The sequence below is a fragment of the Dryobates pubescens genome, chromosome 11 (assembly GCF_014839835.1).
Source record: "Dryobates pubescens isolate bDryPub1 chromosome 11, bDryPub1.pri, whole genome shotgun sequence".
NCBI lineage: Eukaryota > Metazoa > Chordata > Aves > Piciformes > Picidae > Dryobates > Dryobates pubescens.
In genome coordinates, this window is record NC_071622.1 from 7,215,769 (window position 1) to 7,241,378 (window position 25,610).

General features: G+C 43.7%; 1 protein-coding gene across 1 annotated transcript in view; it reads right to left on the minus strand.

The window, feature by feature from the left end:
• MAST2 (microtubule associated serine/threonine kinase 2) overlaps positions 1-24,267 on the minus strand; it is a 198,910-nt gene extending 174,643 nt beyond the window's left edge. Inside the window, exons 1-3 of the mRNA XM_054165723.1 lie at positions 23,885-24,267; positions 6,003-6,150; positions 1,229-1,371 (exon numbers count right to left, since the gene is read on the minus strand). Coding sequence (XP_054021698.1) covers positions 1,229-1,371; positions 6,003-6,150; positions 23,885-24,070 — 477 coding nt within the window. The 5' untranslated portion in view covers positions 24,071-24,267. The remainder of the gene's footprint in view (positions 1-1,228; positions 1,372-6,002; positions 6,151-23,884) is intronic.
• Positions 24,268-25,610: the final 1,343 nt, after the last annotated feature.

The following is a 25,610-nucleotide window of genomic DNA, read 5'->3' on the forward strand; positions in this document are numbered from 1 at the left end:
TGGTTTTCTGAACTTTAAAGACTTGAAGTTTCTATTCGTAGCCTGGTGGTGCAAACATGTCTAGGATCCCCCCCAAAAAATTCTAAGGGGTAACAATATAAGGGTTACATACAAGGCACACCCTTTTACTTAAGGGCTCTTTGCCTCTAAACATTCTTATAATGTAACACAAATTTACCCAGCTGTCTGCAGTTCAAAGTACTGTACACCAGTTCAATTTCCTTAATTGAATACAATCTGTTATACAGGCAACTCCATGGAAATTTGGACCAAAAAATGCTTTTAGCTCTTCTTTCAGTCTACTTTTCAGCAACAATTTCTGCTGCATATATGACTGCTCACAAGTAACTGTCTTTCCCTACTCTTATGTTTTTCTTCTCCTTACACTTCGGTGATTTTAGGTACTTAGAGGTAATAAGGAACACCTACAAAACATATGCTCCTTTTGGTTAGCAGTTCAATCTTAACTATACCCACCTGATTTTCCTTCCCATATAGAATATTCTCTTCTTAAAAAAATGTTCATTTCATGACAGAAACCACACAGGAGAGCAGATGTCAGTTTCAGCTCTTCAGTTCCTTGGACAGTCAGCCCTCTCAGCTTCATCTCTCTAGCTATTCTCTAGGGAAACAGGCAAAGGTAACTACCCAGAAAGCTGTTTCCAATTCAGCTTGGTCACGTTCTCATGCTTACATCTACCTAGTTTTCCAGTGATATTTTGTTTCAGGTATCAGACAGCTTAAGCAGTAGAGAAAGAACAACCCCAAAAAATAACTTATTCATAGATTCACAGAATACCAGGTTGGAAGAGACCTCAAGGATCATCCAGTCCAGCCTTTCAGGGTAAGATTAGAGTTTAAATGAGATGGCCCAGCACCCCACCAAGCTGGGCCTTGGAATTGCCTAATACAGGGGAAAATCTACCACCTCCCTTGGGAGTTCATCCCAACATCTAATCATTCAAATGGTGAAAAAATATTCTTCACATACACATTTTTTGCCTGCTTTCTGTCAGAAGCAGCATGAACATCTTCTACTCTTAATTCACCTTCTATCCTAGAAAGGGCTCACAGGAACGAAATGCTGCACTCAGTGAGCAGGAGCAGAGAAAGGAAGGTAAAACTAAATCACAGGGAAGGTAAAAAGGAAGGTAAAACTAAATCACAAGATTACACCACTTTTTATTTACAGCACAAAATCATCATGAGCATTCCCAGGCTCACTCACCAAACCAGCAGTAAGTGAAGGAGCAGACTGTCCTAGAGACTGATTTCTCATGCGGACCAGGTTTGAGGTATCTCCAGGTGGCTGCCATATTGTCTGTCCCACTCCACTGTGGACACTATTTGATAAAGGAAGCAGCTGTTTTCCTTTAAAAACAGAACAGAAATACTGTCAGCTTGTTTCTACACAAGTTTGCAAGTTCAAAATGCAACGCTGAAAACAAATACTGCATGTGGACAAAAAAAGGCACTTAATAAAAAAGGGAAGTAAAGTTTTAGTAGGTTAGAAGACCTTTGAAGACCACACTACCTGTAAAGTCACAACACTTGGCAACTGTTTCCAACATATCTAGTTTACATTTGGAGGTAATGGGGAAATCCAAAACCTTGTAGAAACAGACTTCCACCACTTTATACCTTTTTATACCTCACACATCTTATAAAGGAAACAGTGTTTGCTGCCAATTAAACAATGTATTGCCCTATAGAAAGGCAAGGTGAATGCTGCAAAATCTCTTGAATGCAACTTTTCAAAGCCTTATGAAAATGCATTCATAGTTGTAAAATGTTACCTGTTTTAAACACCTTAGCCATCCAGACATCCCTGCTTTCTCCTACCCAGTGGAACAATCAGCAGTCTCTTTTATGCAGCTGTGACCAGAATATAGTGTATATTTAAAGTGGTTTGCTCTGAACCATGGATGCCTATTCTCTCTCTGAAAAGGTCACTCTTCAGCACTACTGCATTAGCTTAACAGCACAACATTCTGTAGCTTTCCCAAGTCTCCCTTTATCTGATTGATTGGTGCAGACGCTAATCTCCCATGCTACACAGGCAAACAGTGAGGACTTCCTATCTCACCAAGCTCACACCACTCCACTTTCCTGCAATCACTTCAAAGGATCTGCTCAGAACATTTCTTTTTTGCTTCCTAGTCAGTATAATACTCCTTTTAAAAAAATGTCAAGCTGTATATTTCCACAATGAAAAAGAACTAAAGTCAAAGCAGATCATATTTTGACTCCCATCAAGCTTGCCAGTTTACTTCTATGTACACTGTCATTCACAAAAGAGAGGAAGAAGTACAGTCTTGTGGTTAAAAACACGCAAGTGAAAAAGCCTGCAAATCCGCGTTCCATTATTAGCTTCCAGATGACTTCCTCTGGTCAGTCAGCCTCTGTACCACAGTTTCACCATCTGCAAAGTGGGAGTGAAAAATACTTCTTTTCCTTAAAATGTGAGCTGTGAGACTAATGACACACCCTTCCTTCCAAGCGTGATGAAGACAGTTGCACTCAACAGATTATTACATGCTCAGATGCAACAGGAATTACTGAGGACAAAGTGATTAAGGAGGACTAAGGGGACTAAGACATTTGTTGCAGTAAGTAGCAGGAGGAAGTCTTACAACAGAAAAAATGCTTTCTTCTCAGAGGCAGCAAGCTACTTTATGAAGTCAGTTTCACATTAGAAGGGACACATTGCCTTCTATACATATAAGCAGCTACAGTATATCACATAGTGCCATTAGCCATGATGCTGGGAGAGTGGTATCTTCTGGGGGTTTTTTTTGAGGTTTTAAACTTGTTTATGTAATTTTCTGTGAAAGTGACATGCTATGGACCACACACCCATTCATAGAATGATTCAAAGCCTATGAGAGATGAGAAGGCTCAGCTTTGGCTAGCAAATGGAGCCAGCAGGGTGCCCAGGTGGCCAAGAAGGCCAATGGCATCCTGGCCTGCATCAGAAATAGTGTGGCCAGCAGGAGCAGGGAAGTCATTCTGCCCCTGTGCTCAGCACTGGTTAGGCCACACCTTGAGTCCTGTGTCCAGTTCTGGGCCCCTCAATTTAAGAAGGATATTGAGACACTTGAACGTGTCCAGAGAAGGGCAATGACGCTGGGGAGAGGTTTGGAGCACAGCCCTGTGAGGAGGGGCTAAGGGAGCTGGGGTTGTTTAGCCTGGAGAAGAGGAGGCTCAGGGGAGACCTTATTCCCCTCTACAACTACCTGAAGTGGGGCTGCAGCAAGGTGGGGGTTGGTCTCTTCTCCCAGGCAACCAGCACCAGAACAAGAGGACACAGTTTCAAGCTCCACCAGGGGAAGTTTAGGCTGGAGGTGAGGAGAAAGTTCTTCACAGAAAGAGGAATTGGCCATTGGAATGTGCTGCCCAGGGAGGTGGTGGAGTGACTGTCCCTAGAGGTGTTCAGGAGGGGATCGGACATGGCACTTGGTTTAGTTAGTCATGAGGTGCTGGGTGATAGGTTGGACTTGATGATCTATCTCTGTGGTCTTTTCCAGCCTGGTTGATTCTATGATGCTGTATTAGTACTTTTTTCCTAGTCCCACTCAAGCTGTCTACAGCTGTGGACATGATTTTCATAACGTGCTCATTTTCAAGCTTAGGTGTAAACATAATAACTCCTCTTGTCTGCAAAGATACAAAACTACAGAAATGTACCCTGCTGTATCTATCTCAGTAAAGCAATAACAAAGATATCCTATAATATCAGTAAAAATCATATCATTATCTAACAGGCCCAAATGCCAGTGCATGTGAACAAAATTAGTGTTATTTAAAACTCCATAAGATACAGTTACCAGTATCAGAAACAGTGTGACCAGCAGGAGTAGGGAAGTGATTGTTCCCCTCTACTTGAGGCCACACCTCAAGTACTGTGTTCAGTTTTGGGCACCTCAATACAAGACATTGGGGAGCTGGAACAAGTGTAAAGAGCAGCTAAACTGGTAAAGGGCCTGCAGAATGAACCTTATGAAGAGCAACTGAGGGAACTGGCAGTTTAGTTTGAGGAAGAGGAGACTGAGGGGAGACCTTATCACCCTTGACAACTACCTGAAAGGGCAACACAGAGAGGTAGGTGCTGGTCTCTTCTCACAGCTAATTAGTGGTAGAACCAGAGGGAATGGCCTCAAGCTGCACCAGGGTAGATTTAGGCTAGACATTAGGGAAAACTTGTTGACTGAAAGAGTGGTCAAGTATTGGAACAGGCTGCCCAGGGAGGTGGTTGAGTCACCATCCCTGGATGTGTTTAAAGGTCATTTATATGTGGCACTTAGTGATAGGGGTTAGTGGTGAAGTTCACAGAGTAGGGTTAATGGTTGGACCTGATGATCTCAAGGGTCTTTTCCAATCTAAATTATTCTATGATATCTCCTTTCAACTCCACCAAATCTGAGCCTAGGAAGGCACCATCTATACCCTTTGTAAGTTATTTGCTTCTCTTGCTAAAAAAAATTAAAAGGTGGAACTATTTTGGGGATGGAGCTTGGAGCTAAAGCCTTTCCCTGCTTTACCTTAAGTTCTGCATACCTTCCAAACACCCACAATTAAAATATGTATCTAAACATTTACATTTTTCTTCATCCTGTTGGGTCAAACTGATCTTGTTATGGATCTTTTCCCCCCTTCCTAAACCATGGTATAGTAGACGGAAAAGTTATTAAAATGTAGCAACAGCTTCTGAAGAACATTATCATTTCAGAGCAGAAAATTTACAGGAATGCTATCTCCAAACAGAAAAAATGATTAAAACCAATAAAATAAACAGAACATGTCCAGTTTTCCTGCTGCTTCCTATTTAACAATCACAATCACTATATACTGCAGCAACGTCTGGCCATTGTAACTGGCCAACAGCTGTGTAGTTAATCAACTTCTGTTCTCCCCTAGTGATTAACCTCCCAGAGAGAACAAACATAAAGGAGTGCAAAATACTATGAACATTTCCAGTTTTCAGAAACAAGACACTTATTACAAATCCAACATTAAGATCAGGCCGCACCAAAATAACAAATGCATACTTGTGGCAGTTTGGGCCAGGTGCCTCCTGCTGCTGCTGCCATATGGGGTGCTTCTCTGGTGCCCCAGATGTCCAGCCCAGGGGGTGGGCACAGGAAGCTGACTGTTTCATTCCCATAATGTTCTGCTCCCTATAAATCTATCAGCAAAGTCTCACACTTCCTCTTTCTTCCCTCGCCACTACCATGGGAGATGCTCCCTATCTGGTAATGGAAGGGGAGTTATCTCAAGGCCTCTTAGGCCTGGCTAGGCCTAACGCCAAGAGGAGAAGGGGGAAGGGCAATCTCAGATCTGGCCAGCTGAGATTAGCCTAACAGTGGAGGGGGGGAAGAAAGAGCCCTGAGGGTTTTGGGTGTACCCTCAGGTAGGGAGAAGGGAAATGCTGGGAGGTTTCTGGGTATGCTTTGGGATCTTCTTTTGTCACTGCACGTGTGGTTTTCTGTAAAACACTCACTGCTTTTCCATTTAAACTTTCCATCACTTCTGCAATCAGCTTGTGTGAGTCTCATTCTTCTGCCCCAGTGATAGGCAAGGGAGCATCTGCCTCAAACTGGGACAATACTTTACTCCTTATTTAATTATGTTATACCTAGAGCCTCAAGCATTCAAACACGTATCTGCCCCTCACAAAAAACAAACAACAAAAAAAGAACCAGACTGAATGTATTTTCACAATCATGTAAATCAAGCTCAGGCTGCTGCCAAAAGGGGTGGTTTCACCCTCCTCTTCTCTCACTTGAGAGCTTCCAACCCTTCTTGTTCTGGCACTAACACGTAAATGGGCAGTCAGCCTAATCAGGCATCTTTCTCTTACATACAATTTTATATGCCCTCTCAACAAGAGGTCACCTCTAGTTTTAAAGAAACAACAATATTTTTTTACAGCTCTTATGCCAACAAACAAGACTGGATTTTTAATGCTAATGAATTGTCACATGATTTACAAAATGGCACACCTGACAGAGAACTTGCCAAACTACCTCTCCGTAGCTTGCAGTCATCTTGACTTAGCTGACGATGGAGTTTGGTTTTGCCAGCAGATGAAAAGATGTCAGGATTGCTGAGCTTCCTGCAACGTAACGGAGTGGACTCTGTTATCATCTCCTACAGAAGGAAAAACAAGCAGAAGTTTGTCAATGGCAGCTAAGTAGCTGCTTTCTGAAACATGCACTCTCCAAAGCATAAATGAGACTTCATAATGAAAAACAAATACCCAACACACAAACAAATGCTTGCACACACACACACATACAAAAAAAGGCTTAAAACTGTAAAACCCTTCTTTTGTGCACATCAGAAGATCCCAGTGAAATCCTTGAACAGCACTGATGTAAGGAGTATCCTCAGTAATAGACAGAAAGCAGCAACTATGCTATAGCAATTATTTGTTCTTGGAGTAGTCACGAAAAGAGGCTACTGAAGTAAGGCTCAACTTTGATTTAAGCCATTTCCTGCTAAAGCAGAGTGTAGATTCTCCAAATTTCTTGAACATTTATGCAAGTCTATGAGTCATACACCTATAAAGAAACTGTTGCAGTGTCTATTGTAAGTTACAGCTCTACTAGAAGACCATACATATAACTAAATAGTAATTAGGAAAGAGATCATCCTTTGTGTGGTGTCTTTGTTATTACTATAAACAGTGTCAGAAACACTCCTACACATGTAAATTCCTTTCACAGCACACAGCAAACTTTCCATCAGAAGAGCAGTAGGCAGAACACTGGCAAACACAACCACAGTGCTTTCCTCATGCATTTAATTGTTCTGGAAGTGTCAAACTCATTTCACACCCAAGGAAGAATTACGAGCGCAGCTATCCTGCGTGGATTTGCACACTATGTGACACTTTCCATTACAGCCTATACAGAAGAACTTGAACAAGTTCTTCCTTCTCTACAGTAAACATGTTCTACACATCTTAATGGATTGCTCCATTTATTTCACATTCCTCTCATTAGCTGCAGAGCACTTCAAGCCATGCTTATCCTCATAAAATCTCGTCTGAGACAGAAAATAAACTGAAAGGAACATTTTCCTTGTACGAAACACCACCAGATGGTTTAATAGAGTTTTAAATCACATTTAAATCAAAAATTAATCTACCAGTAGCAGGTTTTAATTCAAATTTGCAGATTTCAGTCAGAATTTATTTCTGAAGTCATTAATTCAAATCCATTCAGTCTACTCAGTGTCATGCCTCAAACTATCAAATACAGACCAGGACTACACATTCTAAAGATGTCAAGATATTTCATTCACAACCTTAGACTCCATCTCCTTTTAATCATGAAACATTTTGTCACCTCATAACAGTAAATTACTTTGTTACTGGTTTGAGGGACAGAAATACTTTGCTCTGCATTTGCTTCAGTGTTGAGAGGTACTGTGCCAATACAATTTCTTCTTCTGGTCAGTTCAGACATTCAGTCACCACAGCGTCTAAACCAGATCAAGAGAGAGGCAGATCAGTTCACTTATCCTGGTCATCACTTAGCTGCAAGAAATTGTGCTAGTGCAAGAGAGGGAAGTGGCAGAAAGAGCACATGCAGGACCAATACTGAAGGACGCATCTACCACATCTGCTCACCTCTGACACCCTGCCTACCCACATCTTTCAGTTCAACCCTGTATATACCACTTAGAAAACATAAAAGTCCATTTCTCTTGCCTGAAATCTCACACAGGGGTTGTTACACTCAGCAAGATGGAGAACCTAAGATGATGATGATAGCTGCAGGCAAGACAAGAACCCAAATGTGCTTCCTGATTATATCACACTAATATCCCATCTTCAAATCCTGATCCAGTAATGTCAGAAAACACCAACAAGAAACCTTCTCAGTCATCTTTTCCATTCCATTGCATAGAGAAGGTCTCCTAAGAAATTCAAGCAAGAAATAAGATAATAAACCACTGCAATAATTTCCAGCGACTTTTTCTTTTTCATGTTCATTGAATGGTGCTGCAAGAGAGTCATTCAGCACAGAACCCTAAACTACAAAGCACAGGTGAACACTGAAAGTGTAGATGCATGACAAAGTACTTCCTTGAACCACCCAGATGAAGCCTCACACAGTAAGATTGATAGATCAACACCAGATGAATGTCAGGGGGGAAAAAAAAAAACCTCCTTAGGACCTGCCTTCATGGCCTACATTTCACATGTAGCATGGTACAAAGGAGCACTTCCTTATAAATGATATACTGAGGGAAGAGGACCAGCAGTCCTCCAGGAAGCTGAAGTGAGCCCAAATGTGACCAAAATTGTAGGATGAGTAAGAATTTGCAACTAAGACTCTTCTTAACTCCTTTTAACTCATGTACTTGCCAGCAGCATCCTGATAAATGTCAGACAGCAGAATCAAGGAAAATTACATTAAATCAACACAGCCTCTTAGAGGTTAAAATAGATTGGTTTACTACACCACCAAGAAAGAAAACCTGGATAGGATAGGATAGGATAGGATAGGATAGGATAGGATAGGATAGGATAGGATAGGATAGGATAGGATAGGATAGGATAGAATTAACCAGGTTGGAAAAGACCTTCGAGATCATCAAGTCCAACCTATCACCCAACATCACCTTATCAACTAAACCATAGCACCAAGTGCCTCATCCAATCTCCTCTTAAACACCTCCAGGTTGCTTAGCCTGGAGAAGAGGAGGTTCAGGGGAGGTTGTAGACAGGCAGGGGACAGGCAGTACACAGTCTCAAGATGTGCCAGGGGAGGTTTAGGCTGGATGTTAGGAAGAAATTCTTCATAGAGAGCATGATTGGCCATTGGAATGTGCTGCCCAGGGAGGTGGTGGAGTCACCATCACTGGAGGTGTTTAAGAGGAGACTGGATGGGGTGCTTGGTGCCATGGTTCGGTTGATTAGAATGTGTTGGATGATGGGTTGGACACAATGATCTCAAAGGTCTCTTCCAACCTGGTTTATTCTATTCTAAGAAACCACTATCAATATATCAAGACTCAAAACCCCACTACAGGCTCACTAGTCGCATTGAAAACAAAACCAACCTGGATAAAGAGACGGTGCATTAAAGACCACATCATTTCTTTATCACTGGTATTCTAGCACGAGTATTTCAAGCATAAAAAGCTGGTTTAGAGCAGGGAAATTAAATCCTGCCCAGGTGGGAAAAAAAGAGAACATGAACAACTCTAGAATACCTCATCTGTACCTTAGAATCCTGTCTGCTGTACAGATAAAAAACTACGACCAAAAAACCTGTGATTTGTAATAACATTTGGTGTTACAAGACATCAGTAACACTGTCTCTCAGAAGATTTGTTTCCATTAGACTCAGAAGACTTGCCAAGCATGTGATGTGTCCCAACATTGCTAACTGGTACTACTGGAAGTTCTCTTTAGCATCCCACGCGTTATCAAGTACTCATTTATCTTCTGGATTCTTGTCTATTAGATTTCATACAGTCAAACAGAGATGTGTGTTTAGATGTGCTAAAGACCATAATCCACAGTATCAACAAACTTTTCTCATTTGCCAGTTTCTCACAGATTTATTCAGATATTTATTAGGCAGAAAGCATTGAATTTAACACCTTTTATTACACTTCTGCTGTAAGAAAGGCTACAATGAGAGCTGTTGAAGGAACCAGACAAGCAGCAGAAACACAGCTGTATCTTCTGCTGTGCATGTGAAAAGAGCTATGATTTCATATTGGCTATGAAAAGGAGAATTACCAGAACATTCTGCAGGGTGCCTTGACTGCCTGCAACACAGATACTGGGGCTGAGCTTTCAGATCTCTACCTATAGTTTTGCTCACATCCGAAATACTGTCTCGCCACTTTGTTACCAGGGAGGGAGCAGAGCAATATAAAAAAAACCCTACTGATATTTGTGTAAATTCTATTTAATGCCCATAAACAAAGTTACAATCAAGTCATTGCCACTGGGAATGTAAACTCCCTGTTTGTCTTTGGAGAGAGAAGAACAGGACCTAGAGACAGGTTAAAAGTTCATGAATTTGCATAAACTGCTTGACAGCAGTAGGACCTGGAAGAGAGTCTAACCTAATTAAGCACATTACACACAGGAACCTCTGGGTCACATTTCAAAAACTGAGAAGTCACCTGGATTAACATTGGGTTCTCAACCCAAACCAGTACAGGATTATCTGTGTCCTCGGCACAAATAAAATATATTTAAAATACCAGCTGGAAATGCAAAGTTTGGCAAGCGAACAATACTGCAATGTATGAAAAGGTGCATGCTCTATAAAAATGACTTCTTTACTGCAAGTGCAGAGCTCTCCTTTCCAAAAAAGCAATTCCCAAAGAAAAATGTCAAGAATCATTAACTTTGAAGACTCAAATAAAAGTCTCTATTGGTCCAGTATGAGATACAGCCCTTAAAAACTGTCCCAAGGCTACGGGAACTGAAGAGAGAAATCCATGGCCAACTGCTGTTCCAAGGCTCGTTTCAAATGAAACTCTCACCACCACACCTACCCAGAAAAGAAAAAGGTAAAGTTGTGAACTGAACTTTCACTGCCCAAGCAAGTTAAAGGGGAGCTTTTCAAATTAGACATTCAATGACTACTTTCAGAAGCACAATACAATTTTAAGGATGGCTATTAATTTACAAAGCTCACTTGAACAGCACACGCTAAACAGGAGTGCCCTTTAACCACACTTTTTCTGCCCAAGATGCTTTTATGTAGTGCAGCTATCACCTGGGTAGTAGTAGCAGTGGAACTATCTGCAGTTTAGTGGCAAAATAAAATCCATCCAGGCACAATGGCTTGCTAGGAGTTAGAACACTATTGTTCATATACATAGTGAAGAAAGAACATGATACATTTTAATCTGGTGTTACCATCACTGAGGAAGATCATTATTGGCAGCAGGCATAAAAATTAACTACTTTTGTTGTTGTTGTTTGGTGACAGTGGAAGCTCCAATCCTTTGGCATCAATATTTTTGTCTCCCATGAACAATCTTGAATCTTCTCACTTCCTACCACGAATGAGCACAACAATGCACATGAAAACTAAGAAACATTCATGTGAAGTTTTCCTAAGAACAAATTTTCCCTCAAACTCCACAGCAGATCTGCACACATAAAAGGGTGAGAACAAAAAAAATCAACAACAAAATAAAAAACAAACAAACCAAACAAAAAACCACTACTGTAATTTCATTCTAAAACTGTAAACTGAACTACCAATGGCTTTAGACCTAAAGGAAATGAAGTTAACCTTTGGAAAGACAAGCTTTTCTTGACAGAAATCACAAAACAGCAGAAGATAAACTAATTCACAATTCTTACTAATGTCTGCACCAAGAAATGGAGCCTCTATAGTCTGGCAAAAAAAAAACACTTCTGCTCAGCAAGCAGAGTAAGTCAGATCCATCCCAAGGAAACTACAGCCAACTTTTCTTCAAGGACAAGCCATGTATTTCTTCCCTTCTGCTTGAGAACAAAAACAATGCCCAACTGTTAGGTTTATGAACATCATCTCAAACTGAAAGACTGCAGTCAGCAGACACTTAGGCTGAGTGTCTGCTAAACTGGCAAAACAATGCTGTAAACAGATTCCCCTCTGTCCCAAAACCAGGGATGATGCAAAGAACAAAGAACATACAAATAACTAACTGAATGCATAATTCAACTTTTAGGGTCACCTACTCTTTCCAAGATCTTCACACCGCACGGATCCAATTTAAATCCTCTAATAAAACAGAGAAGGATGTTTCCTCCTAATTTGTCACCATATCCACCTATGACTAAATGTTCAAACACCTAAATGCCGACAGTCACCATATTAACCATACAACTCATTTCTAAGCTTTCCTGCAGAACAGCATCTGTAATTAATTTGTACTCTCTGATCTGGATGTTAGAAAAAAGTTCTATACAGAAAGAGTGATTGCACATTGGAATGGGCTGCCTGGGGAGGTGGTGGAGTCACCATCACTGGAGGTTTTTAGGAGAAGACTTGACGGGGTACTTGGTGCTGTGGGTTAGTTGCTTGGGCGGAGTTGGATTGGTTGATGGGTTGGACGCGATGATCTTGAAGGTCTCTTCCAACCTGGTTTATTCTATGTATTCTATGTATTCTATGTATCTTCTGGTCCTGTCCAGTACACTTAATACCAGTCCTAACCACTTGATTTCCTTTCTGTGACCCCGTATTAAAATGTGATTTTTATGATATGGTGTGATTTTAGTGACTAATAAACCTGCTTTAAGCATTGCATTTCCTTGCTTTAGGGCCTTACAATGGCTTCTTTAAAATGGCAGAAAATAGAAGAGCTGCTGCTAGCCCTCTCAGCTAGTCCTCAGTGAACAGAGGACACTGTGTCCAGTTCTGGGCCCCTCAGTTTAGGAAGGATGCTGACTTGCTGGAACGAGTCCAGAGAAGAGCAACAAAGTTGGTGAGGGGTTTGGAACACAAGCCCTGTGAGGAGAGGCTGAGGGAGCTGGGGTTGCTTAGCCTGGAGAAGAGGAGACTCAGGGGTGACCTTATTACTCTCTACAACTACCTGAAGGGAGGTTGTAGACAGACGGATGTTGTCTCTTCTCCCAGGCAGCCAGTACCAGAACAAGAGGACACAGTCTCAGGCCGTGCCAGGGGAGGTTCAGGTTGGATGTTAGGAAAAAGTTCTATACAGAGAGAGTGATTGCACATTGGAATGGGCTGCCTGGGGAGGCAGCGGAGTCGCCATCATTGGAGGTGTTTAGGAGAAGACTTGATGGGGTGCTTGGTGCCATGGCTTAGTTGTTTAGGTGGGTTGGATTGATTGATGGGTTGGACGCGATGATCTTGAAGGTCTCTTCCAACCTGGTTTATTCTATGTATGTATTCAATCATCTAACAGCAAATCAACAAAACAAGTATCAAAAAACTGCAAGACTTTCAATTATTTCATTGCCTGTCAATGCATTTTTCCCTAAAAAGAGACTCCACAAGTCCCTTTCTCAGCAAGTCATTATTACATACTTCCAACTTTGCCCTTCCAAGAGTTTCACACTTCACTTGCATCACCGAAGTTTCTTCAGGTCTTGCACATGCTTCCTCAGAAAGCTCTGAAAGCCACATAAAGGACAACAATGTCTATGCCATTTTGTGTACTCACTTTGCAGTGACAAATTACATTCCAAGAGAAAGTGCAGAGAAATGCAATTTGATGCTTCTAAACTGTTCATTACTCAATGCAAAGAGAAGCAAACTCTAATACCTGGGATAACTGGAAATCAATACTGCACAGTATGACAACCTTCCTGGAAAAAATGGGACCACACTTAAACCATTTGTACAATCTGCCTCAGGAGTCTGCAGTTCTTCTGCATGTCCATGACTTTCAGTGTCATGTAAAAAACATGCACAAGGAGCAGCACCAAATCTCAGTTATAAACCACAGAACCAGGAAGGCAGATTAGAAAATTGCTTTTGAATAAAGAAGAGTCACTCTTACTGACCTCCAAGCATGACAGCTGTGTATCTGAAGGATAAAAGAAAAAGTCTTGAGTATCAATTAATCAATCTGACAAGCACTAAATTTCATTACAATCTCCAAGCTTCCTGCAATGCAGCTACAATGTTTTCACAAGTTTTCATCCCACAGACAGGATTTAATTACCCTCACTCCTAAGTGGAGCTACCTTTTGAACTTAGTTTTTGCTTGGCTGGATTAAGAAAAAACAGTGTCTCCAGTTTGAGTCCAGCTCTGCACATAGCTCAGGCTTCAGTAAAACTGCTTTCCACATGCTGCAGGCTAGCATTTGTTTACCATTGTAATCATTCTGTGTTTTCCCTCAAAAGACAAACTGCTCTGGGAATTCTTCCATCAGATCTAATACAGAAAAATCAACAGGGATGACAGGATCTACAAAAAAAAATTCTGATGTGCTAGCAGCTAACACTTCAAAGTGATAAACACATATAGTGTACATTGAGCTACTTTGCATAAAGACAGCTGACAGTCACTGCAAGTATAGAATAGAATAGAATAGAATAGAATAGAATAGAATAGAATAGAATAGAATAGAATAGAATAGAATAGAATAGAATAGAATAGAATTAACCAGGTTGGAAAAGACTCTCAAGATCATCAAGTCCTATCTATCATCCAACACCATCTAATCAACTAAACCATGGCACCAAGTGCCTCATCCAGTCTCTTCTTAAACACCTCCAGTGATGGCAATTCCACCACCTCCCTGGGCTGCACATTCCAACAGTCAATCATGCTCTCTATGAAGAACTTCTTTCTAATATCCAGCCTAAACCTCCCCTGGTGCAGCTTGAGACTGTGTCCTCTTGTTCCGGTGCTGGTTGCCTGGGAGAAGAGACCAACCCCCACCTGGCTACAACCTCCCTTCAGGTAATTGTAGAGAGCAAGAAGGTCTCCCCTGAGCCTCCTCTTCTCCAGGCTAAGCAACCCCAGCTCCCTCAGCCTCTCCTCACTGGGCTGTGCTCCAGACCTCTCCCCAGCCCCATTGCCCTTCTCTGGACACATTCAAGTGTCTCAATATCCTTCTTAAATTGAGAGGCCCAGAACTGGACACAGTATTCAAGGTGTGGCCTAACCAGTGCTGAGTACAGGGACACAATGACTTCCTCTTTGTCCCCCTCCCATCCATCCTCGTTCCTTGCCCTTGTGAACCTTACCTGTTATTGGGGGGGTTTTGTTTGTTTTGTTTAAAGAAAACTCTTTACCTCTCTACTTCCAGGCCAACTCCAAATTATTGGTTGGTGGATTTGCTCCTTTCCTTTTTTTTCCCCTCTCTGCTGGGAGGGAGGAGGGAGGAGAGATTCTCAGCCTTGCCCCCATCTGAGCTCCTAACTCCCAGTTAAGGCTCAAACCACTACACACTACATACAAAAAAAAGCATTAGAGACAATCTTCCTACACAGACAGCTCACAAAGACATGTGTGGATTGAAACTGAATCAGAAATCACCTTTTGAAAACTCTTAACACTTCCTACAATCCAGCCCTAACAGGACTATTTGTTCCTGGAAATTTAAACAGGTACATGGAACCATTTTAAAGCACCATGTTGCTTTTACATTCATGAAAATCCAGACCAACTGAAAGGTTTTAAAAATTATTGTTTATTATATGTGTAATGAATATTAAAATAGTTACAATGCAGTTCTAGTAGCAAAGGCATGGTTATTTTTTTTCCTGGAAAGAAGCAGAGCATCACAGAATCATAGAATGTTAGGAGTTGGAAGGGGACCTCTAGAGATCTACTTCCATCTTCCATGTACATAATGGACCACCCTAACAGCAGAGCAACTCCAAACAGCAAAACCTGACAAGCCAGAGTGTTTATTACTGCTGGATTTTCAATCTTGAACTGCTAGATCACACCAACCACAGCACATCATCACCTGATGTAGAAGTGAAATTGCCAAGACTCTACGTGACCTGTATGTTTAGCTACTGGTTGATGGTAGGCTGAACATGAGCCTGCAGTGTGCCCAGGCAGCCAAGAGGGTCAATGGCTGCATCAGGAACAGAGGCCTGCATCAGGAACAGTGTGGCCAGCAGCAGCAGGGAGGTCATTCTGCCCCTGTACGCTGCACTGGTTAGGCCACACCTTAAGTACTGTGTCCAGTTCTGGGCCCCTCAGTTTAGGAAGGAGGTTGACTTGCTGGAGCGAGTCCAGAGAAGGGCAACGAAGTTGGTGAGGGGCTTGGAGCACCAGCCCTATGAGGAGAGGCTGAGGGAGCTGGGGTTGCTTAGCCTGGAAAAGAGGAGACTCAGGGGTGACCTTATTGCTCTCTACAACTATCTTAAGGAAGGTTGTAGACAGGCGGAGGTTGGTCTCTTGTCCCAGGCAACCAGCACCAGAACAAGAGGACACAGTCTCAAGCTGCACCAGAGGAGGTTTAGGCTGGATGTTAGGAAGAAATTCTACACAGGGAGAGTGATTGCCCATTGGAACAGGCTGCCTGGGGAGGTGGTGGAGTCACCATCATTGGAGGTGTTTAGGAGGAGACTTGATGGGGTGCTTGGTGCCATGGTTTAGTTGATTAGGTGTGTTAGATTAGTTGATAGGTTGGATGCAATGATCTTGAAGGTCTCGTCCAACCTGGTCTAGTTCTATTGTATTCTATTGCATTCTATTCTATTCTATTCTATTCTATTCTATTCTATTCTATTCTATTCTATTCTATTCTCTTTAGGAACAAGGTCTTAATGGGTGGTAATAAAGCTTTCTGGTTTAGTTTCAAACAGCTCACTGAACTGGTGGCCTTTACTGCTTCCTTAGCTTCAGTTACTCACGTTCCATGAATAAAAATTTAATAAGAATGAAGTATTTTTTGACAGTTTCTTTTAAATAAATGCCTATCATCCTATCTATAATTATTCACTGCATTTCTTGTAAGCACCGAAGTTATGTTGGCTTATGGAGCACAGCAGGAAGCTCAGGCAATAAAAATAACCTATCAGATAAAAATAAGGAATTGCATCTTCTAGAAACAATCATCTTGTCAGGCGGGTTAACATTCAGTCTCTGTGCATAAGAAGGCATAGGATCTTGCTCAAGAAGTCAGTCACCTTCTAAGCATGAAGTCGAGAACTCATAACCATTCCTCCAGCATGAAACAGACAGCACTCTGGTTTCCCAGAGCACAAAGTTCTGACTATATCCACAGTCATTCTGAGGCTTTGCAGAGGCTTAATCCTAGCCCTGGGCAGCACCCCACTGTTATCCTCAAGTGCTCTGTAACAAATACTAAGTAGCAGAAGCTTTTCCCTTCAAGCTCATAATCGATTATGATTCTAAAGACAAGTAGTCCCACAAGAAATCCAGCTGCTTCTGATAGAAGACTTCTCTTGGTTCCTTCACTTCTACACTCCTTTTTGACAAATACAAGGCACTGCTGAACTCAGATGCAAATCATCAGCCATGTGAATACCTAAGATACTCATAATCTCTCCACTGCCTGCCTACCTATCCTAATCAGCCATCTATGAAATGTATGTGACTAGTACACAGTATTTTATCCTTCACTTGTGACAGGAACTTGAAATCTCACATCCATGAGCTGAATCATCCAAGCTGCTGATGCAATGCCTACCTACTTATTGACTTACACAAATCAATTTCAACAAATGAGGTTTGTCCATTAATATTCAACTTCAAGGGAGGTGATGTTTTTATGGTATCAGGCCAGACACCATATGCCCTCTGGGGCTATGCTGCTATAATCAAACAAGCCCAAGCAGAATTGGTCACTTGACTCTACATTCCTTTTGTCTGCTCCTAGATGAGTCTTTTGGCCCAATTCTGTTATTATCTAACAGGCAAATTGCAGAATTGATCACTTGACTTTATTCCCCTTTGTCTGGATTTAACAGAAAGATCTCCTCAGTCTCCAGGCTTGCCACACAGCAAGGAAAGCATGGTAACAGCTTCTTTGCAGCTGTGGAGGCAAAACAAATTTGACTAGCACTTTGGGGGTTGGCCAGTTTCCCCCTCCTGGTGACTGACTGCTTTCCACAGAAATGAACAGGGTGACATGTCAGTTGAAAAGCTCCTTTGTCCTTTGCTTTCCTTCTAAAAAGATTTTTTTTTTTTTAAAAATCAAAATAGGAAGACAGCATGAAAGGGGGGACAAGCTTTCTAAGTAGTCTGGGACTGATTTGCACAACATCCTGAATACAGGGAGTAGAAATGTCCACAGAGACATAAAAATCTCTCTCGTAGGACACACCCAACTGTGGCAATGCAATCCTCAAAACTGTGAAAAGACAAATATCAAAGAGCAGGGGAGAAGTCACCTTGCCTGTGATCAAACCATTCCAGGCTGCTAACAGAATTTTTGATGTGCACCTATTTCAGGTGCACACGTGCCAAGTACAGGGAGGGGGAAAAGCTCAAACTGCAGAAGACCTCAGCTTTATGAAGCAAAAGAACTCAGGTGTCTTCTGTTCCAACTCATACATGGAAAATATATCAGATAGCAGAGAATTTTTACTGCCTGCACTAGCACAGGCATATTCCACAGCTGGAAGTTGGACACCAGACAAAGCAAGCCTTGAAATAAGATGCGGTTTCGTTTCCTAACTGCAGGACTAATTAAACACTGACAGAGCTTTCCAGAAGAGGTGAGAGACACACCATGATGTAAGGCTAAGATAAGATCAATTTCTAAGAGATACTTTAATTTATCTTTCAGGAAAGCTCTACAGTCTGCTTATGTGGGGAAATCATGCTGGATAATCACAGTAATCCATTCTGGCTTTAGGACATACAGATCTAAAAAGCTTCAGACAGGTGGAGAGAAAGGAATACTTTTGTTACTCTCAGAAAGTTTGTAGCACAACAGTTCCAAATGACTATAAAGACTAAAATTACTAGGTTGTTAAGTCAGTCACCTGCTCAAAGCCCAGGAAATACATTCTATCTAATGCAGAAATTACAAAATACACTGCCTGGAGAACACTGAAGATCACCCTTCTTCAGGCTCAACCTTCACAGCTAGAGATAGCCTACTGCACTGACTGCCCTACAGAATGGGCTCCCAAAACTCACAAGGATTAGGGAGATTTTTCATCTTTCTCAATTTGCAGCTTGCCTGTTGGGACCACACAATGAACATACATCCAGCAGGGGGGCCACCAGGTTTAGCAACATTTCAGTTCAACTCTGTCAACAGCAAACAAGTTACACTTCATACAAGACACAGGGTCCACCTAACAGAAAATCCCACCTCTACCAGTCCACCCACCACTTCCTTGAACTTCTTGATGCTCCACTGTTTTCTCTTTCATCTCTTTATTATCTTACAAAATCATGGAATCAACTAATACATCCTCTTCAAGTCCTATCGTGTTTGTACATCTCCGCTGGACTCTCCAGCAGGTCCCTGACTCTCTTGAATTGGGGAGCCCAAAACTGGACACAGTATTCCAGGTGTGAATTCACCAGGGCAGAGTTGAGGGCAAGGAGAACCTCCCTAGACCTACAGAACCAAGATGCCATTGGCCCTCTTGGCCAGAAGAGCACATTGCTGTCCCATGGATAACTTACTGTCCACTAGGAAAGCAGTCACTGTCTGTTTCCTGTCTACCTTCTATACACCAACCATTGTCTTGTATACTTGCATCATGAAATACTTGCATCATATATATATATATACACACACACTTGCATCATGACATCCAGCCATATCTTCCAGACACTGAAGAATCCTTTACCTGATAACTTTGACCTTTGACCTCTACCTGAAGTAGAAAGTGCTAATGCAAGCACCTCGGACAAATATTGGCTATGATCCATGTGGGATCTTTCACAATAAACATCACAGTGTCTCAAACTAATTATGTAAGCATGACATGGAAACAGCCTACTGCTTATAAATGTGCCTCTGGATGACAGTGACTGTCATTCATAAGCACAGAAACTTTCAGATTTCCATTTTTCTCTTTCAATGTGGTCAGCAAGCACACAAAGCTGATACTTTGTGAAACACAGCCCCCCCTGGATCTTCATAAAGATGCCCTCACTCAATGAAACAACTGTCACAGGGTAAGAAGGACAATTCAGCTACAAACAAATGACTGATTATCAGACAGGAAGTAACCTGATAGAATTGGCCTTTTTCCCAAAAAAAAAAAAAAAGAGAGATCACCAGTGGAGTTCCAGAAGAATCTGTTCTAGGATCAACACCTTCAACATTTTAAAGCAAAATATATCAAAGAAGCTCAGCACTTATGTGACAAGAGTTTGCTGACAATGCTTAAAGGTATTCGAGGCTGCAAAAGCTATGGCCAAAGATCTGAAGACAACCTTAATGATACTGTTTAAGTGGGCTGTAAAATTGCAGGTATGATTAAATGTACATGTATGTCAAGTGATGCATAGTGTAAAAAAATAGCTTAAATTTACATATACAGTGACAAATTCTGAACTAGCTATTACCACTTAAGAGTGATTGTGGAGTTACAATAGACAGCTCCATAGAAATGCCAACTCATGGCCTAAACATTGCCAAGAAAAAGCAGGAAGAAGAACAGAGAACAAAACCTAATACACTGTATGAGTTTACAGCATGTCATATGTACTGTAGCCAGGTTAATGTTCCCCTGCACTGTTCCTCTGATGCCTGCCACCAGTGTTTCCTATCAGGAACAGACCTGCAAAAGGTGCAAAGAAGAGAGCTATGACAATGAAAAGGACTGAGTCACTTCTTTCCAAACCCCCCCTGGAAAAGTCACAAGCAGGGGATGGTAAATAAAACAAAAAGCTATGAACCCATAAACCACACAGAAGAACATGGAACCTCTTCTTCACCGCCTCTTCCAACAGAAAAATGAACAAACAAGGCATGAAACAAGCAGGTAGAAAGTTTAAAACCAAACAAAACCGAGTGGGGTTTCCACACGAAATGTGTTTAAACCTTACAACACTCAGCCACAGGATGTTGTGGATGCTACAAGCATACATGGTTTCAAACACCAATTGGACAAATCCACAGAAGAAAAAAACCACTCCGGGCACTAAAAACAAATATCACCTCTAGTTCCGGAAACCTGCAAGCCACAAATTACTGGAGGCTGGGAGAGGTATTTCCTCAGCATATACTATACTCTTCTCCAAGCATCTGCTTTTGGCAGCTCAGAGAGGCAGGATACTGGGCTAGAGGGACTTTTAATGTGACCAAGTGCAGTCGTTTTTATGTTCTTACATAACTCTTTAAAAAGTGAGAACATTAATCGTATGTGCACGTCACAACTATAAGCACAGCACATCAAAGGGCCAGGTTTTCAAAGGCCTAAAGGTCAGCACCGCGATTAGCTACCACAGTCACAGTTTGATAAGTACTTTTTCCAACATTGGAGTAGCTCAGTCTCCCCCAGCCACAAGCTTGTGCAAATGTATGGCAAACAAACTGTGAAATCTGTATTTAATTCAGAACAGTTCTCGGCAGCTGTGCAGACTGCTGCACTGGTGCTGCTGAGGTCACACTACAGCCTTGAAAACAACAGGGCTACTTAAATCACAAGTGGCCCCAAAGGAAATATTCCTCAAGCTGCAAGATGCAGCAATGGAAATGGAGTATCACAATCTTCTGCATCTCAGGAGGCCCTTTCCACCACATCCACACTATCAGCTCCTGATGTTTAAAGAGATACTGAATGATTAACAACAGAAATGTGAGTAGACTTAATTGCCCTGATTATTAAATTTGTCCAACAGACCTATTTATTTCCAGGCACTTACTGCCTCGACAAAGCTTGCACCATCACAAACAGAAGACAAAAGGGGAGAAGGAATGAGAAGTTCTCCTTTGAAGTCTGGGGGGCATCTCACGCAGCCTGAGCAGAAGCTTTCTTACCTTTAGCTGCAAAGCTCCTCAAAGACTCCATCACCCTGTCTACTAAAGCTCTGTTACTACAAGTCACATCAGGTCTTAGAGCATCCAAGCTAAAACAGTGGTGGACGAGAAGCTCAACAAGAGCTCTCAATGTGGACTTGCAGCCCAGAAAGCCAATCAGATCCTGGGCTGCAAGTCAACAAGAGCTCTCAATGTGGACTTGCAGCCCAGAAAGCCAATCAGATCCTGGGCTGCAGCAAGAGAAGTGTGGCCAGCAGGGCAAGGGAGGTGATTCTTCCCCTCTACTCAGCTCTGGTGAGACCCCACCTGGAGTACTGTGTCCAGTTCTGGAGCCCCTATTACAGGAGGGATATGGAGGTGCTGGAAGGTGTCCAGAGAAGGGCCACGAGGATGAGCAGAGGGCTGGAGCACCTCTCCTATGAGGACAGACTGAAAGAGTTGGGGCTGTTCAGTCTGGAGAAGAGAAGGCTCTGAGGTGACCTAATTGTGGCCTTCCAGTATCTGAAGGGGGCCTAGAAGAAGGCTGGGGAGGGACTTCTTAGGATATCAGGTAGTGATAGGACTAGGAAGAATGGAATGAAGCTGGAGGTGGGGAGATTCAGGCTGGACGTGAGGAGGAAGTTCTTCCCCATGAGAGTGGTGAAGCCCTGGAATGGGTTGTCCAGGAAGGTGGTTGAGGCCCCATCCCTGGAGTTGTTTAAGACCAGGCTGGGTGAGGCTCTGGCCAGCCTGACCTAGTGTCCCTGCCCATGGCAGGGGGGTTGGAACTAGATGATCCTTGTGGTCCCTTCCAACCCTGACTGATACTACGATACTAAAAAAGCAAGCTGTCAGTGTCTCCCATTAAAAACCTTGGTGCACCTCAATACCTGACATTTCTGAATTTGCAGGCTTTCCTGTTTTGCAGCGTTCCTGTTGTTTTGGTGAAGCCTCCCAAGTGTTCAATACATTATATGGTTCGTAGCATGCTCTGCATGGCCGATGTGTAAAACATTTAGCGCACAGCTACCAAGAATGGAAATAATTTCTTCTCATTTCCATGTGAGTATCACAGACCATATGTCAAACCAGTATAAACACACTTTACCGACCACTATTCTAAGGGACAGCTGTGAAGAAACTAAGTCGCCTCTTCTGCCTTTAGATTACTAATTTTTTTTGTCCTGAATGAGGGTATTAGTGTTCTTTAATTGTTTCAGGAAGTGATAAGCATCAAACTCAGCAGCACCTCCTAACCACCTGGCTTAAGATGGCACTAAATAACAACAGAAAAAACAGAGCTCTCCTCTCCCAGGGCCTGATCTGAGAAATCTATATTCAAGAGACACCCACTAGATAAAGCCAAAGCACAGATCTTCCATAACTGAGGGCAATGTAATGCAGCTTTTCTAGAAAATACTAAGAAGTCCTAACAAAATACAGTACCATGTGTATAGGCAGCAGTGACATAAACTTAAGACACCTTTTTGATAGGAAAGCTCTAATAAGGGTTTTCACTTCGTTCCTAAGACCAGCAAAAGCAAGCAGTGAATTGCTGCATCCTAGGAGTCTTCATACTTGTGATACTTTTTCCTTTATCTAAAAAAAGAAAACAAAATTGAATTAAAAGTACAAGTTGCCATCTACATTTTTAAACTGCTAAGTCCCTCCCCTAAATTTCTCTCCTGTAAAATTGGGAACTGCAAAGCACACCAAAACAAAGCTGATGATCTCTTAGGTCTCTCGTCCCTGAAGCCCTAAGCAGCGATCAGTAGACTCCTTTTTGTGGGAGTGAAAGACGTAACAGTGGACACACTGAACTTCCACACTTTTAGCAAGCCTATGCAATGTCGGATTTCTGCAAAGATATGTTTCTTAAGTAAACCATTTACGGCATTAATAATCAAGACCAAAAAAAAAAAAAAAACCCAAAGGAAAATGCAGCCAAATTAATATCACAATCAAGAGTGACCTACAGAAGGTTACTAGCAAAAAGCGTTCTGTAATCATTAACACCAACAAGCATATAACACAAACTAGACTTCACTGCATTCTCCCTTACTCCTTCACCAGCAGGCACGCAAGACTGCTGGCACCACGACTCCCCCATCACTGATTCTCTCACGCCATGCCGTCGCACACCGACACACCACCACTCCCTTCCTGACCACCACATCTGTCCTTTCCTCTTCTGAGGACAGCTACCCGAGGGCGCGTACCCAACGTGCGCGGATGCTCGGAGGAGGATGCAGCCTCAACAACCGTCGCCGCACGCAGCCGTTTCCCCGGCTGCCCCCTCCCGCCGAGCGTAGCATTGATGGGATCCCCACTCCCAACCCGTCCCCCGGCCACTGCCCGCACGCCGGCCCGGGCCCGCCGCACCGCTGCCCTGCAACTGCGGCAGTCGCCGCCCGACCGGGCGCGGAGGGCGGACCCCACCACGCGAGGCGCGCGTCTCCATGCCAACGGCGGCCACCGGCCCGGCAGGACCCCCCCGGCCCCACGCCCCGGCTTTACCCTCTCCAGCGCCTCCCGGCAAGTCGCCCCCACGGCCCTGGCGTCCTCCGGCTCCTTCCTGCCGCCGCCGCCCCCCAGCAGAGTGGCTCTTCTCTCCGCCGCGCTGGCGGCCACCGCCCGCCCGGGCTCTCTCCGCGGCGGCGGCGGCGCCGCCGCTTTGTCCCCCCGGGAACGGCCCTTCCTCATCGCGGCGGCTTCTCCTTAGCGGCGGATGCGGCACGATTCGGGCCCCCGCGGCACAGAGCCGGCCATGGCCGGCGGGAGTTACAGAGAGCCGGGGCGGCGCCGCCGCCACCGTCGCCGCCGCCACCTGCGCGCGGGGCAGAGGGACATGCCCTCCCGCCGCCCGCCTGTCAGCGAGCGCGGGCGCAGCGGCTGCCGCGGTGCCGCCTCCACCCCACCCCCCCACCCCCCGTGCGCTGCCGGCCGCCCGCCCGCGCCGCCTATCGCGAGAGCACCGGCCTCGCGGCGGGGAGGAGGCGCGAGACGTCGGGGGAGGGAAAGCGGGCAGCGCGCGAGACTTGTCGTGAGGTGCGAGGAGGGCAGGGGCGCGGAGCGGCGTGGGAAGGCGGTGGGTGCTGCGTGGGAAGGCGGTGGGTGCTGCGTGGGGTGCTCCACAGGCTGCTCCTGCCGGCCCTGCACCGCCGCCCGTGAGAGTCCGCGCGTGAAGCGGGAGCACGCCACACCAGTGCGGCAGCCTGGCTCCCAGCGAGGCTGCACCTCCAGGCTGCAGAGTCTCTGCTTCCATGCCAGGAGGGCCGCCCGGTTGCGGTCGCAAAAGGAGGCACAGACATGGGCTGAGGATGCACAATGCAGTAGTGTCGCCCTGGGCCAGGACGTCCTTCCTGTCCTCTTGATCGTCATCCGCGATCAGCTCAAGCGTATAGGAGCAACCGGCTTCCGTGTCAATAAACTTAATTGCCCCTGAGAACGTACAGCCAGCGCAGGACCTTTCCTGTGGTCCTACCAGTAGCAGGAAGCGTTTGGGAAAACGCCACATTGCCGTGTTCCAGAGGCTCACCAGCTCCAGTGACTTGGTGGAAACCAAGGTCCCCGCATCGCTCGGGTTACTGGAGCATCGGTGGGCAACCCCCAGCCCTTTGCAGGAACACCAAGCTGCCGAGCCGCAGGAATATGCTCACCAGCTGTGCCGTCGAGTGCTACAGCCCACTTCTTGGGGAGCGCGATCGCATCGGGGAGCAGATGAAGATGTAGTTCACTGGTCTTCTCGGTAGAAAAGACAAACCTAGAGAGATTCATTACCTCAAGGAGTAATCAAAGCACAGATCATCATCTTGTGTTTCATCTCAGTAATTCACCCTCTCTCAGCATTTTTTGTCTTTGCAAATTATTTCCTGAGGGTGTAAGTTGCCAGTTTCTGTATTCGTTTTTCACAAAAGCAACTTCAAAGTTGTTCTTTTTACCTCTTTTTTTTCGCTATTACATAGTAGGGAACCTTGCTACTGCTAAAAAAAAAAATCACACCCAACACCAAACCCAGCACATTCTTTCTCCTGTTTGTACCAAGCTGAAAAGTCTCATACATCTCCAACGAGATTTTTTTTACTCCTTTTATACAAAGACATGAAAAAGACACTTTCAAACAATCCATTGATGCAGATGAGTGGAAGCATTTCAAAATCATTGTGAAGAATATTTCAATTCTTGCTGAAAACTGTTTCAGGATGCTGGATTAGCCACAAAGATCTTTCTCGCTGTAATTATA